This window comes from Acomys russatus, chromosome 6, assembly GCF_903995435.1.
Source record: "Acomys russatus chromosome 6, mAcoRus1.1, whole genome shotgun sequence".
NCBI classification, from domain to species: domain Eukaryota; kingdom Metazoa; phylum Chordata; class Mammalia; order Rodentia; family Muridae; genus Acomys; species Acomys russatus.
The window spans coordinates 38982235-38996262 of NC_067142.1; the positions used below are offsets into that span (position 1 = coordinate 38982235).

Here is a 14028-nt window from a genome sequence, read left to right on the forward strand (position 1 = left end):
TCATTAGGATCTTGTTCCTACATACAAATTTTGAGATTCCTAAGTAAGAGCCAGAGCAGTGCTTGTGTCTTTCCTTTCCTCAGGTGCAGTTGGGCTCTTGCTGTTTCTGCTTGTACCACTCTTGAAGGAAAAACTAATGTATCCAGTAGAACCAGATGAGGGTAAAGCCTAGCGAGCTGCCGAAGACCAAGGTCCAGGTACCGACTGCGCCTATAGGAGCACCCTGCACCTAGAAGCCCACACCACCAGCAGTTGTTCAGTGGAGTCCTGCCCTGCCCTGCTTACAGGGTGCTCTAATTTAAATACTCCTCTTCAGCTGCTGCCTAAGGGTGCCTTGCAATTTTCCTCAGACCAGGCAAACCCTTTTTCTTAGAATGAAGAAGGGGCGGGGGAAGGGGGCGGAGGACTTTCCCTGGGTTGAGAGCGGGGATTCCCTGCCTAGGAACAGGCCGTTTCCACTACGCCCGCGGAAGCTGAAGGCGACTACAGTCAGGTTGCAGGTGCTACTTGGGAACATTCCTCAGACCCCTCACCTCTTCTCAGGAAGGGTCTGGAGCTCCAGAATCAGCAAATGAGATCGCCCCCATTGGTTGTCCCCAAGGCACCCTCTTGTCGTCACTGTGTTATGCTAATGAGGGGGAGGCTCATTGGTTGGGCCTTCAGCTACAGCCAGGAAGACCTGGTCTGGGCGAGCGGGAGCCCACCGCCTTTGCTCCCGCCTTTGCCCGGCTGCGCCCAGAGCTTTCTCTCGCCGAGAGAAAGATGCTGTCGGGGATGCCCTAGTGGGAGGCTCTTGTCCCTGCCTTTCTGGAAAGTGCCTAGCCATTACGCAGCGCTCACACCCACCACTTGCCCTCTTTCTAGGCACCGCGCGATTTTTCTCTTTTTTTGGTCGGTGAAGTAACTTTTGCATTCCCGCCTCCCCCCAGGTCCCAGGGACCAGAGGCGGCGCCGAGCCTGGGGGCGGTTCCTTGGCAGCGCTGGTTCAAGTAGCAGCCAGACTTTTGCTCCTGGGCTTGGTTTGCATCATCCCCATCACACCCTCGGGGAAGAGGAGCCAGCCCCCTTTCCAGCCTCAGCTTCCGGCCGAGCGACCCCTCCCCCTCTGGATCCCCTCTCCCGGCCCTTCTCCCACCATCCCCAGCATAGAACCCACACCGCAGCGCAAGGTACCCCTCGCTGCCCTCCTCCATCCCTAGTTGGATGTTACCCACTCCTTAAGGAAGAATGGTTGATTTGGAGAGCGAAGTGCCCCCTCTGCCTCCCAGGTACCGATTCCGGGATTTGCTGCTAGGGGACCAAGGCTGGCAAAATGATGACAGGTGAGTGGCATGGTGCAGTGTGCCACAAATACTGCTGGAAGCGGGCAAGACTGGGGGACTGTGGAGGGGATGGAAAGAGGGATGGCACTGAGGGAGCAAAAGGGACTATACATCTCTCCATTTTGACTCTGTAGAGCAGTTGCTGTGGAGAAGGAACTCTTTTTCTTTCCACTTTGTCATTCTTCGGATGCATTTGTTACATTTATTCGATATGTTTTGTCTATCTGTGCATCCCTGGCTGTGTGTGAGGCTGCAAGCAGAGGTACAAACGCATCCAAATGGCACGCAGTTTCGGTGTCAAACGTTTCTCCTTATTTTCCCTGGTGTAGTTAGCCCACCTCATAAATGCATCCAAGCAATTGAAAAATCACAGTAGAAACTTAAAAAAATCTCCTGCACCCACTTTCTTACTCCTTGTCGGTGTTGTCTTGACTAGATGTTTGCTTGCCACCCGGAATATTCTGCTGTTTAAATATTTGGAGTTCAGGTGGACAATTGGTTTAAATATGTAACAGGTAGTTACTGAAGCCAGAACACTTGGGATAGAAAATACACAGAACAGCGTTTCTTGTTGCACGATTAGTATCTTTTAAATCTTAATAATGCATACCTCAAAATTGTAAGTTTCAAAGCTGAAATATTTATTGCTAGCAAAACACTGCTTATGTGTTTCATGGGATTAAAGCTTTGTGCAGTTTTATTTACATGCTGCTCTGGTTAGATTTTTTTTTCACATTTTATGTTTCATTGAATTGCTTTCTAGAACAGTAATTTCATACATCACATGCCACATTTTCTTGTTCTTAAGTATGTATAACTAAGCTCTCAATGCAGATTAAATGATTCCCTGAAGTTCAGTTTGGCATTAATGTTCTATTTGAATTAGATAAAAGATCCATTATTGGTCCAATCTGAAGTTCCCTTCTGCATCACCGCTGGGCAGTGTGCCCTCTGCTTTTTCCTCACCTTCTCATTTTTCAGTACTAACTCATATTCCAATAGTCTGGGGATTCTGCCATGGACTTCAGTTATGGGCATCTTTCTTGGTCTCACATTAGTACCTTAATGACATGTGCGTGGATGCTTTTTGGAGGATATTGTTTTCATAGAGTCTCTTCTTAGGCAAAACTTTGCATATTGAAAGAAATTTAAAGACCAAATTCTTGGGATATTGGCCATGCATCTAAAAGAAGGCATTGCTTGGAATGAACCAGCATTAGCTATAGTTAGAAGATGTTTAGATGAGTTTACAGTGCTAACATGGCTCCTACCATGGTTTGGGTTCTTAGTAAACGTTGGTTTTTACATAAAATTCACAGCTGTATTTCTTTATTCCTCTTCTCCTTTTTTTTTTCCTGTTTTAGATCTTAAACTCATACATGTAAGTAAACCATGCCATTTCTGTTTGCTAACAGCACAAGTTCCACACTGAAAGCTTAACCTATTGAAATGTATTGAATGCTGTATGTGTTGGTTCAGTTTCCAAGGATTTGAGGAAGGAAGATTGTCTCCACCAAACGATACATTGAGGCCTCTGTTCATATTGTTTAGACTTCCTTCTGTGAATATCTCCTCACCCTGCCCAGTAATCCCAGGAGCACACTGAACTCTAGGCATGGGTAGCGAGGAGGTGGCTAGAGTGACAAGGAATGAATTAGGAGTTGCTTTGTAAGCTTGGTAGTACCTTCTTCTTGGATAGAATAATTTATAACATGTATGCTTGATTGGGTGCAATAAAATTCTAGTTGTCCACAGTAGATATTGCCTTCACACTGCATGTGCGATGTCCCTACTGACTGCTGTTATCAGTGTCAATATGCAAATAAATCTCTTTGTTGGCTTCTGGGGAATTCTGAATCAAGATGGCCATCTTCGCTATTTAGAATGACATCCTAGAGAAGACTGATGAAATACTTTTGTTCTAATTGTAGGGTAGTAGACAGTTTCTACCTTTCCCCTACTTGAAGAATGTTGTTAAATCTTAGTAGGACATGCTTGTGAAAATAAATGAGGACATGATAGATGCATGAAGAGGTGTTCTTGAGGAGAAAATGAAATGTTGATAACCTACTTGGGTAGAAAGAAAGTAGCTCCAGTTTGTGGTCTGAAACTCCCTATATAGTTTAGGCTGGCCTCAAGTTCATAATTCTGCTGACTCAGCTTCCCCACATGGTGGGCTGCAGTCATGACCTATCAAATTGGCTTGAGAAAGTGTAGACTATATATCATAGATTTTTCTTTGACATAACTTAGGATAGTTTGGTCACAAAAACTTATATTATGCTGCCTCCTTGTAGATAAGCGTGAGCGTACCCTGCACAACATACATACAGTACGCAGGTAATACATATAGTATGGCTGTACTAGCATTACACAGGGAATACTTAAAGTGTGTGAATGCATTCTCTCAGTGTCATCTTATATAATCAACACTCTCTCATCTGCACGCGGTATTCTTTTCTGAGTAGGATATGAGCTAGCCTCAACAATGCTGGGAGTGGCTGATGGCGTTAGCGTTGTGAGGCTTTGAAATGAATTTGAGAGTTGCAGAATGAGAACACAACTTTTTTGCCTGGAGGATGCCTGTTGTGCATACAACACATATTTAGTTCTTTGAAATCCTGATTATAACACAAAAAATCTATTTAAGATGGTTTCTGTAAATGTATTTACGGTCTATCTCTCCATCTGCCTGGAATTTGAATGCTTGCTGTATGTCGAGGTCTCATTAAGTTAGGTTCGAGAAAAATTTACTGAGGAAAATAGAACATTACTTTTTAGTATGGAAGTACTCATTGAATAATAAGAGGTGCATTTTCTCAAGAGCAATACTGACAAGATTGTTTCTGTTCTGACTATGTTCTAGAAAAAATTTGCATCTTAAAATGTCAAGGAAATACTGTACCCATTCTGGGTAGGATATTCTTCATTAGCTTGAAAATAAAGCTGATGTTACAATATTAGAAATGGACCTAGGTCCTCAATGCATCTCTTTAGGGTAATATTTAGGATATTTTGTGATTTCCCCTTTGTTCAATGATGTAAACTCATACACAGGGACTGGCTTCACATGGAAGCCATTCTGTAATAGGTAGGTTCATGGAAATGCCAAGAGCCTGTGTGTTCTACTTAATGTTTCTGTAGTTGTAAAGCACTAAAGAGTCAAAGTATTATCCTGCATTTAAGCACTAGTAAGTCTCAAGTTTTAATGACTTCAGCAAGTTAATACTGGCCTATCTACTCTTTTATTTTGAATTGTTCAATTTGAAAGTTTAGAACACAGTGAATTTAATGTTGATGAATCATCACAATTCTGATGACTGCTAATGGCCAGGTCTCAATTGTAGCCACTTATTTAATTAAGGCCATTCTTGTTTTTAAAAGTTAGGGTGGATATTTCAACCACAGTAATTTTAAATATATCCTTCCTGATTTATAGGTGAAATTAAAACTAATGCAAGCAAATTCCTCATGATTAGAACCAAAGGAAGGTTTCAGCAAAGAGTACAAGTCAATCAACCAACAGCCTAAGAGATATCTATAAAGTAGATGAAGAAATTGAATAGATACTAGAGTAGTTGGAGCTTTTAAAGCACTATACCACAAAGCATATTACTGTATATAATAAAATTAGATACGATGAATGGATTTTTACAATGTCATTTGGAACATTTGTGTACATCGCCAATGTATCTCCCATAACAAATAACATTATTTTAGACAGTAGTTATTTATATTTATTTTAAACTTTTAATACACTTTTAAAATATTCTAAGTTCCATTAAGTTCATATAATGACTTTTTAGTGTATTATAGAGTGCAAATAACTATATCTGTGTAATACCACAACTAATTTAACATTTATTATTAAAAATAGAATCTGTAAAAGCCTATATTTTCTTTTTTCCCTTTTTTTATTATTAATTTATTCAAATTACATCTCAGTTGTTAGCCCATCCCTTGTATCCTCCCATTCCTCCCTCCTTCCCGCTTTCCCCCCTATTCCCCTTCCCTATGTCTGTGACTGAGGGGGACCTCTTCCCCCTGTATATGCTCATAGGGTATCGAGTCTCTTCTTGGTGACCTATTATCCTTCCTCTGAGTGCCACCAGGTGTCCCCATCCAAGGGACATGGTCAAATATGGAAGCCTATATTTTCTTAGCATCATGAAAAAAAAAGTATAAATAAGGCAAAAGAATTCTAAGCTGAAGTAGATATTGGTACAAAAAACCTGACTGTAGATATTGGTATGAAAATCACATTGATATTATTGATTTTCAAGTGTTAGCAAGAATTCAAACATTATTATTTTGTATAGATATCGTTTTTTTTTTTCTGACCCCCTCCATGACAGACTTACACAGATGTTTAATGTGAGTTTTTTAATTAGTTGGTCTGGGCCAGTTAGAACACAGCAATCCCATCCTGTACACATGTTACGAAACATTCAGAGGGCATTACACCTTCCATTGAGCAGTTACTTGAGGATGGGTGGGAGGATGAGTGACCAGGGAAATGCATTTGGTCAACCCCACTATAGCACTAGCATTATTAAAATACTTCTCCCCTTTCTGGTAGCAATGCGTCTCAGCTTCTGCAGGACAGCGTTGAGGGCCACCAACATGTGTCGGTAGGAAGAAGCTGTTGAAGTTAAGCCTCATGATTTGAGTTCAATCCCTAGGAACAACATGATGGAAGTATACAATTGGTTCTTGCAAGTTGTCCTCTGACTTCTGGGCATGTGCATATATACACTCTCATCTCGCACCTCCACCAAGAGCAGATAAATACATGGAAAAAATCCATGATGGATGGAGAATATGAAAAGTACCCCATACAAATGAAGGCTAAATACAGCTTGATTCTCCATGGATGAAAGCAGACAAGAAGTAAAATAATAATGTACAGACTCAAAGTACTAATTGCTAGACTATGATTTTCTTTTTCTTATGTTAGTAGTAAATGCATAGCGCCCATTTGCAACCACTTCTGTCCACGTTCTTGTTTATTGGACTCTTTCTAGAAATTGATAACTTTTGACTGAACATGGGATATTTTTATGACATAGAAAAATAAAAATAACTTTTTTCCCTTCCTTTTTTCTTCCTCCCTCTCTCCTTCCCTCTCTTCCTTCTTTCCTTCCTTGCCTATTTTTTTTACCCCTGTAAACTAGATCTCTGGCCTCTATAGACCAGGTTGTTCCAGAACTCACAATGTAGCCCAGGCTAGCCTCCACTTTATTCCCTTCCTTCTATCTGTGCCCTCCACTACACTGATATAAACTGGTACTCAGTTTATAAGGCTCTTAATTGTCAGATATCACTTAAGTTGCAGTTTAAGTAAAGAAATGAACACTAACACCGTGAGCTAGTGGGATGGTTCCTCGGTGGTTAACAATAAAATACAGTTACCATCTCAACTTCTTTTTTGAAGGTAGAATGATATTAGTATTAACCATATTATCAAAGAAATAACATATTAGATCTCTTAGAATAAAAAATGGAATATGACAAAATTCATCTTTCATGTTGCATTGTAGCCTAGCATGGCAGGATTTAATGGGTCAGAACATTGTCACAATAGTTTTAAACATCATCATGGTAGGTGTAGTGGAAAACCATTAGGTGCTTTGAGAATGGGAGAGTGGACAATGTTGTTTTGTGTAGCAGACAACAAAGTATGTGGGGAAGGTTTCAAACACGTTTACTCTGCGATTAGGGCCTGAAGATATGATTTAATAAGTGGCATAGGAATCTAACATTTATGTGTAAGGGGCACTTTATCTGAGCACCTCTGGAATGAGATAACAGTTTTTAGGGACTGAAGAAATCCAGGGGCAGTTGACTAAGGAACCAGTATTTGGGAGACCCGTCTGAGCAGGAAATTGTGAACTATTGTTTTACTTAGGCTTTTTGTTTGAGCCTTCAGAAAATGGCTAAAGGAGATGATAGTGGGCTGGGCCACTGAAGAAACTTCATCAAGTTAGGTCAGACTTGAAGTCTCACATATGTCTATTGTTCTGTTTGGATACAATAGAGATGAATTCTCTGTGTCCAAAATGTTCTCTGATACAAACACTAGTGGTTGTCATTTGTGAAGTTATCCACAAATAAGTATACATGTCAACACATATCAGTATATAATCATATATGTACTTTATTCCTACAGTAAAATAAATACTAAATAATCTCTTAAAATTAATCTATATGAAATATTTAAAGTTAATATAGAGTAACAAATAATTAACTATAGTTTAGTCTACTTTGAATGGATCCAAGAATTTAACCACATTTTACACTCACAAATTTTACATCATCATCCAAACTGCCTTACTAACTTTTATTGCCTAAAAAAAGGAATCATTGATATTGCTAACTTTTCTAATAGTATTTGATTAGGTTTTTACAGTTTTTTCTTAAGCATTTGTGTACTAATGAACAAGGATTGCAGTCCTTTGGGAGCTAACGAGCACTCACATCTGATATTGAATCACTTTCCCACTAGTTTAAAGGCTTGTTCCTTGGCAATTAGCATCATCATTTCTTCCAGCTTCTTGGTGTTGGAACATAGGAGTCAGTGGCCATTTGATTCCACTGTAGAAAAGTGAATAGTATGCGCTTGAGTCTGATGGACAGAGACCCTGGCTTTGCTGAGGACAAATACAAAAACAGAGCATCAAAGTGATGCTGGGTTCTTGGCAACTGGTTAGACAGAAACAGACCACCGAGTATATTAGAAATTGGCCTTTGACTGCCCCATAACTGGGGACAGCTTGAACAAACTGTTTTTTGAAGAGACTCTTTGATGTGAGAAAGTTTCAAGGAAGGAACAAATAAATCCCTTCACATATATGGAAAAAGAAAATTTATTCAAAGGAAATGAATTACTATACTAGTTATATTCAATTTGTCTTTTCAACTGGGCAGTGGAGGTGGTTTGAGAGTTGGAGGTGAAGAGGTTAAAAACCAGAAAGCCCGAGTTCTCTAAAAGAAATTACAGAGAGTGTTTTGGGTGGTGGGGCAGAGGATGATCAGTAGCCAAGAGAGACCTAACTCATGTTTTTCCTTAATTTTGAGTTGAACTTTGAATTGATCTATTCATCTTTATCTTTTTTTGACAAATAGAAGAAAGCAGAAACACAAACCAGCTGTCAAGATTAGCTCATCCCCGAGGACACTGGCAAGTGGCAGACCATCAACTCTTGATCCCTTTCCTGTCCAGAGTCAGCGTGACCTCTCTTCGCAACTGTGCTTTTTAAGCTCAGCACTTTTGCAAACATGGCACCACCCTAAAACCAGCATCTGTTTTCTTAGTGCGTGAGTTCAGTGAACTCCGAGTTGACTTGCTTTCCACTTTCCCAGGATGTAGGTATGTTTAAGAAAGGGATTTTGTGTTCAAAGCCCAAAGAGGGGGGAAAAAAGCAGGGCAGCTGGGAAATAAAGGCCCGCTTGTTCTTGTTTTTTTTTTTTTTTTGCATGGGCCTTACACACAATCATAATGACAGACTGTTATTACAAGGGCACGCTTAACCCATCTTGTAAATGACTGTAAGTAAGGATGAAAGCAGATTAGTACATTTCAACCTTGTTTAACTCCTTAGGGAAAAACTCTTAGATTGTCCACATATTGTAAACAACTAGTTATTAAAAACAGGGGTCAGATGTGGGCTTTAATAATGGACAGTCTGATGTCTCAGGCCCATCAAAAAATGGATATAACACACCCACTCTCCTAGGAATCAGAGAGGGTGATCAGCAAACTGAACAGATACCATTGAAGAGCGAGGTTAATAAATTCAGCCTTTGCCATGCTATGTGGTAATTACATTGGCAAATTATAGATGGAGCTTTTTTCTTTTTATCATTTTGTACCTTGTCTATCTTCCCACAAATGAATTCATGTGTTTTTTTCATCCATTTCTTCTGAAAATACAGGCTGTACAAAGAGTGGATGGTAATACTGAATTTAGTATTTGTTAAAAGATGTCAACTATTTCAAGGATCTTTTGTTCTAATTGTGTTAAATGCATTACTAATTTTTATACAAATTGAAAGGAATTCTGTTCCAGTTTTCATTTCACTGATAAGTCACAGATGCTACAGAAATACATATGTTCTTTCAACATACAGGGAGAGAATCAGAATCTCATCATTATGCTTACAAAATATGCTTATAGCATAACACATGTATGGTTTACTGTTCCCCAAACAACAGAATGAACGAAATGTAAACCAATGTGAAGATTTTCAAGACATGGAAATTACAAAGGCTGTGTGTTCTCATAACCAATATTACAATGATCAGCTCTAGAAGAAAGTTAGGGTTTTTGGAAATTGGTCCTGTTTTTCTAGGATAATATATACATGAGACTATAATATAGCTCCTTCTGTGTGTATATATATATATATATGTATATATATATTATTGCATTTTTGACAGTCTGGAGAACGAATGCTGAAATTAGGATAACAAGTAAAACAACAATTTGTGTTTATTTATTTATAGATTGATTGATTTATCTTTATTTGAAATATGGTAAAAGTAATTTACCACACAAGGAGAATGTAAAGTCTATAACACCACAATGGATAGGATGAAAAAAAAAATAGATGAAAGAATAAAGCAATACTGACCATAGGGCAATAAAACTTATTGTTTAAGATTCTGTAATTAACGTAATGAAACTCATCAAGGATTTGCCTCTGAAGCCTTGGCCTGGGTTTACTCTTCGCTGCTTTGTTTAATCTCCACCGACTATCTTACTTTTGATGGTTTTCTTCTTATCCATAGAACTTTCAAGGGTTTCTTCTTCACGTTCTGGTCCCTGAAGTATTTGTACCCCAGCACAATTCATTTTTCTAGCCAGTATCTTTGTGATAATGAAAAATATCTTGCAGAGATGTGCTGGGGCTTAATTGTGAGCATGTGTGATTGCTTGATTAGGAGCTTAGTGCTGAGTCTGAGCTATTAATATGCTTCACCTGTTCCATAGATTGGCAGAGGCTTCTCGAAATAGACACTGTAGCATTAAATACATAGGTAGCACAGCATGATGAATATGGACCAGAACTGGGTGGGTGCAGCAGCACTGGTGCACAGCATGGATCTCATGGGTTTTCAAATAGTTCCTAGACATGGGCCGCAAAGTTAGTCAACATCATCAGCTTTCCAGGATGAGAAATAAACTACTTCAGGAGAAATCCAGTTTTCCCTGGTGTTCTCATTTAAAGACAAGTGATTCTCTGGAACATTGCTACTTGTTCTCCATTCATAAGTGAGCAGTAAAATTTACAAGATGCTTCCAGGATCCTCACTGCCAATCACTGGTGTGTCTAGAAAGAACTGTTCACTTAAAGCCGTGCATGTACTATACTCTTCATTCACAAATTCCCAATGTAAAATTTATATAATTGAATAGTGTGTTAAGACTTGGTCGAGGGCTGGCAAGATGGTACACAAGTAAAGGTGCTTTCCACTAAGCTTGATGACGAGAGTTTGAGCCCCAGAATCAGCATAGTGGAGAGAAATGAGCAAAAGTTGTCCTATGATCTTCATGCATGTACCATGGCACATGTGCTCACATGCACAAAACATCATGCACATTATATAAAATAAATGCAAGCAGGCAAACAAGCATTAAAAAAAGTGTGGTCACAGTTTGAATTTAACTATTTACATGACCCCATATATCTTGATACATGTAGGTGTGTATACACAGCAGTATATGTATAGTGTTTACATTAACTGCATAATTCTTGTAATCATCTTTTGGTTGTTTATTTACGGTATTCACAATATAAAATTAGAACATATTGTCTGTTGATCTGTTTATACTCTGTAAGGACATAATCACTCTAGTTCTTTCCATTTCAAAAATTTAGAGTAGAATTTGCTACTTTGACAGCTTGTTTAGTTCTTAGCTTACTTAAGCATGGTCATGTCTGAGCAGTGCTTGTTATATATGTTATTTTGCTCTGCTTGCCTGAGTTTCTCTTCATTCCAAGCTAGCCTTCTGCACGCCACATGCAGAGCTTCACAGCCTAACCCAAGCCTTATTCCCTGTACGTGTTTCACAAACACGATTTTACTATACAGTACTCAAGTTCCAAAGCCGTTTATAGCATTGCTGCCTATGATGTTACAACCAAACTGTTCCTTCAGCATGCAGTGCTGTTCACTCATCAACCTTCTTACCATATACTTCTTGAAATTTAATCATGACCACCATTCTTCACAGAAACCATGTCTCTTCTCATAGGCCAATGTGTGCCTCGGGGTCTTTGTGTTCTAGGATGGCTGGAGCTTTTCTTGCATCTCCTGCTCATGTCATTCTCTCTCATGATTTGACTTCAAAGTAGCTGCAGAAGTAGACTTACTCATGAAATATTTGAAATCAATTCTCCATATTTTGAGATTTACTGTATTCTGCAGGGCGTGTAGTTTTGCAATTCTGCTTGCAGTTTATAGGGGAGACACATGACTTTCTAGGGAAAAAGCCATACCTCCATTCCCTTTTGAATCCCACACTAGTTAATAAAATGGCTTACCTGAAAGCATTAGGGGTTGCAATTTTATAATATTAGCATGTTATTTTTTTACCCAAATAAAAGAAGCTAAGGCACATCTGTGAATATCTGTGTGCGCTGCATAGACATATTATTATAATGGAAATAAAAGGTCATTTGAATCCAAGGTATTATTTTTTTCCATCCTGTAGAAATAAAGTAGTTTTAATGCTCATTTTAAATCCAGGTATTGTAGTTTAAGTCATCTGACTTGAAAATGTCTTTCCAACACCCAGTTTAATATTCACAAGGAATTTTCCGTCAGAAATAGCAAAGCAGAATGTGCTTCAGTCCACAATTCATACTGTGACAATTGAAATGACTGTTAAAGTGAATTCAGAAATTTACCTGGGAGCTTAGCAGCAGGCCATCCATGCCTTTGTACAAGGGAATGTGGAGGTAGAGTCAATGATCAATGCTGTTTCACATGGTGCTAGGTAGTAGAGGTAATACTTGCTTGGGCTAAACAGAAAGGTATTTTGTGTGTGTGTGTCCTAAGCCTTAAAGAAATCTTTTATTTTTAATTGAGAAACAATGTTTATAATAGTTTAAGGGTGTGTTTAGTTTTGTCTTGGTAGCATGAATAGCAATTATCTTAGAGGGAAAAAAATGCAAACATCTCAAGTCCTTGGAGAGAATGCACATTATCTTAGACCATATATTCCTGGCGGTACACAGCTATAATCTCAGTTTTCAGGAGACTGAGAGAGGAAGTTCGTAAGTTCAGGGCAAGCCTGGGGTGCACAGAGGTGCTTAGTTTTAGAAAGAGAAAATGACTCATGTGTTTCAGTTCTTGCTTTAAGTACCAATCTCGTTGCTTCCTGTTTTTTATTTTTGCCACATGCTGTGCCACTCCAGCTCAAGCATCCCCATCTTTTTCACTCCCAGAGAGAAGCTTCTTTGCACTTGCAACTTTTCTCCAGCACAGAAGACAACCAGAAACTAGTCACCCCCAGGAGTATACAATCAAATTTCTCCCTGAGAAGTGGATGGCTGAAACTAGTCTTACAGTGCTGTGGCGTCTTGCTCATTCTAGTCTTTCTGTGGCTTTTTAAAAAGTATCTTCTTTGTAGTGAATATGTAAGAAGAAGAAAAAAGGAAGTTCCCCTGCACCCACGAAACTGTGCTCAAAATGAGCTGACTTCTACTATAGCGTGAGGTATGGTACCTATTGAGATAGACCTGAGGTATATGATCCCACACTTAGGAAGCCAAGATGAACAAAACATGTGCCACCCAAATTATGATACACCACATAGGATGACGTGACAGGAGTGATGAAAAAACAAAGTTCTTTGAAAGAGTATTCCCAAAGGAAATTAATTTTTGCATATTAAAATTTGTATATTGATTTAGCTCAAAGATATAATGGGCGGATCCTTTGCAGGGTGTGTTCAAGGACAAAACTCTGTAAGTATGCTACACTATAAACCACTGTGTATGTGAAAAAGACTTCTGTATCTTGGTGGAAAATTTATAAGTGAAAGAGTTTGAATTTTGTTCTCCACGGATGAATTGGCAGAAGATTCTGAATAAGCGGATTGCATGACCAAAGCGGTAACTTTAGTAGAATATTTCCAAAGTTTGTGCAAGGAAAGTTTTCAAGAAAAATGAGTGGGCTCCCTCAGTGACTCTGGTGGCCTGAATGGGATAACACTCATAATGAAAAGGCGAAAAGGAAAAACAGTCCAATGAGAAACTTTGCTGATGTGAATTAGATTTGAGAGTGGACAGGACAAGTTGTGAGATGAGAGGAAACTCAAAAGGAGGAGCAACCTGTCTTGGTGTTTGTTATGTTCATTCAGTGAAATTTATTATCAGTCTTGTATTGTAAGCTGCAGAGGGCAATGCTGCAGTCTAATTGGTGTATAATCTGAACTCCCAGAAAGAGTCTGGTTAGCCACTTATTTTCAGTATTGACTAAACCTTATTTCATTGAACAAGCAAGAGGAAAATGTAATGCATGTTCCCAATTTTAATGTCTTTAAAAGCATGAGATATTCTTATGCATTTCTCATCGAAGAAAATATAATCAGGCAATTACTGAATACTTTACTGTATAAGAGTGGATTCTGATCGGATTCTGGAGCTGACACAGAGAAAGTGAGACTATGATGTATGCACATCACAGTATAGAACA

At 39.0% G+C, this 14028-nt stretch overlaps 1 protein-coding gene across 2 annotated transcripts in view; it reads left to right on the top strand.

Moving 5' to 3' along the window:
- Positions 1–1150: 1150 nt before the first annotated feature.
- Kcnt2 (potassium sodium-activated channel subfamily T member 2) overlaps positions 1151–14028 on the top strand; it is a 328896-nt gene continuing 316018 nt past the window's right edge. For both annotated transcript variants that reach the window (XM_051147516.1, XM_051147517.1), the window contains exon 1: positions 1151–1322. In XM_051147516.1, coding sequence (XP_051003473.1) covers positions 1228–1322 — 95 coding nt within the window. In that variant the 5' untranslated portion in view covers positions 1151–1227. The remainder of the gene's footprint in view (positions 1323–14028) is intronic.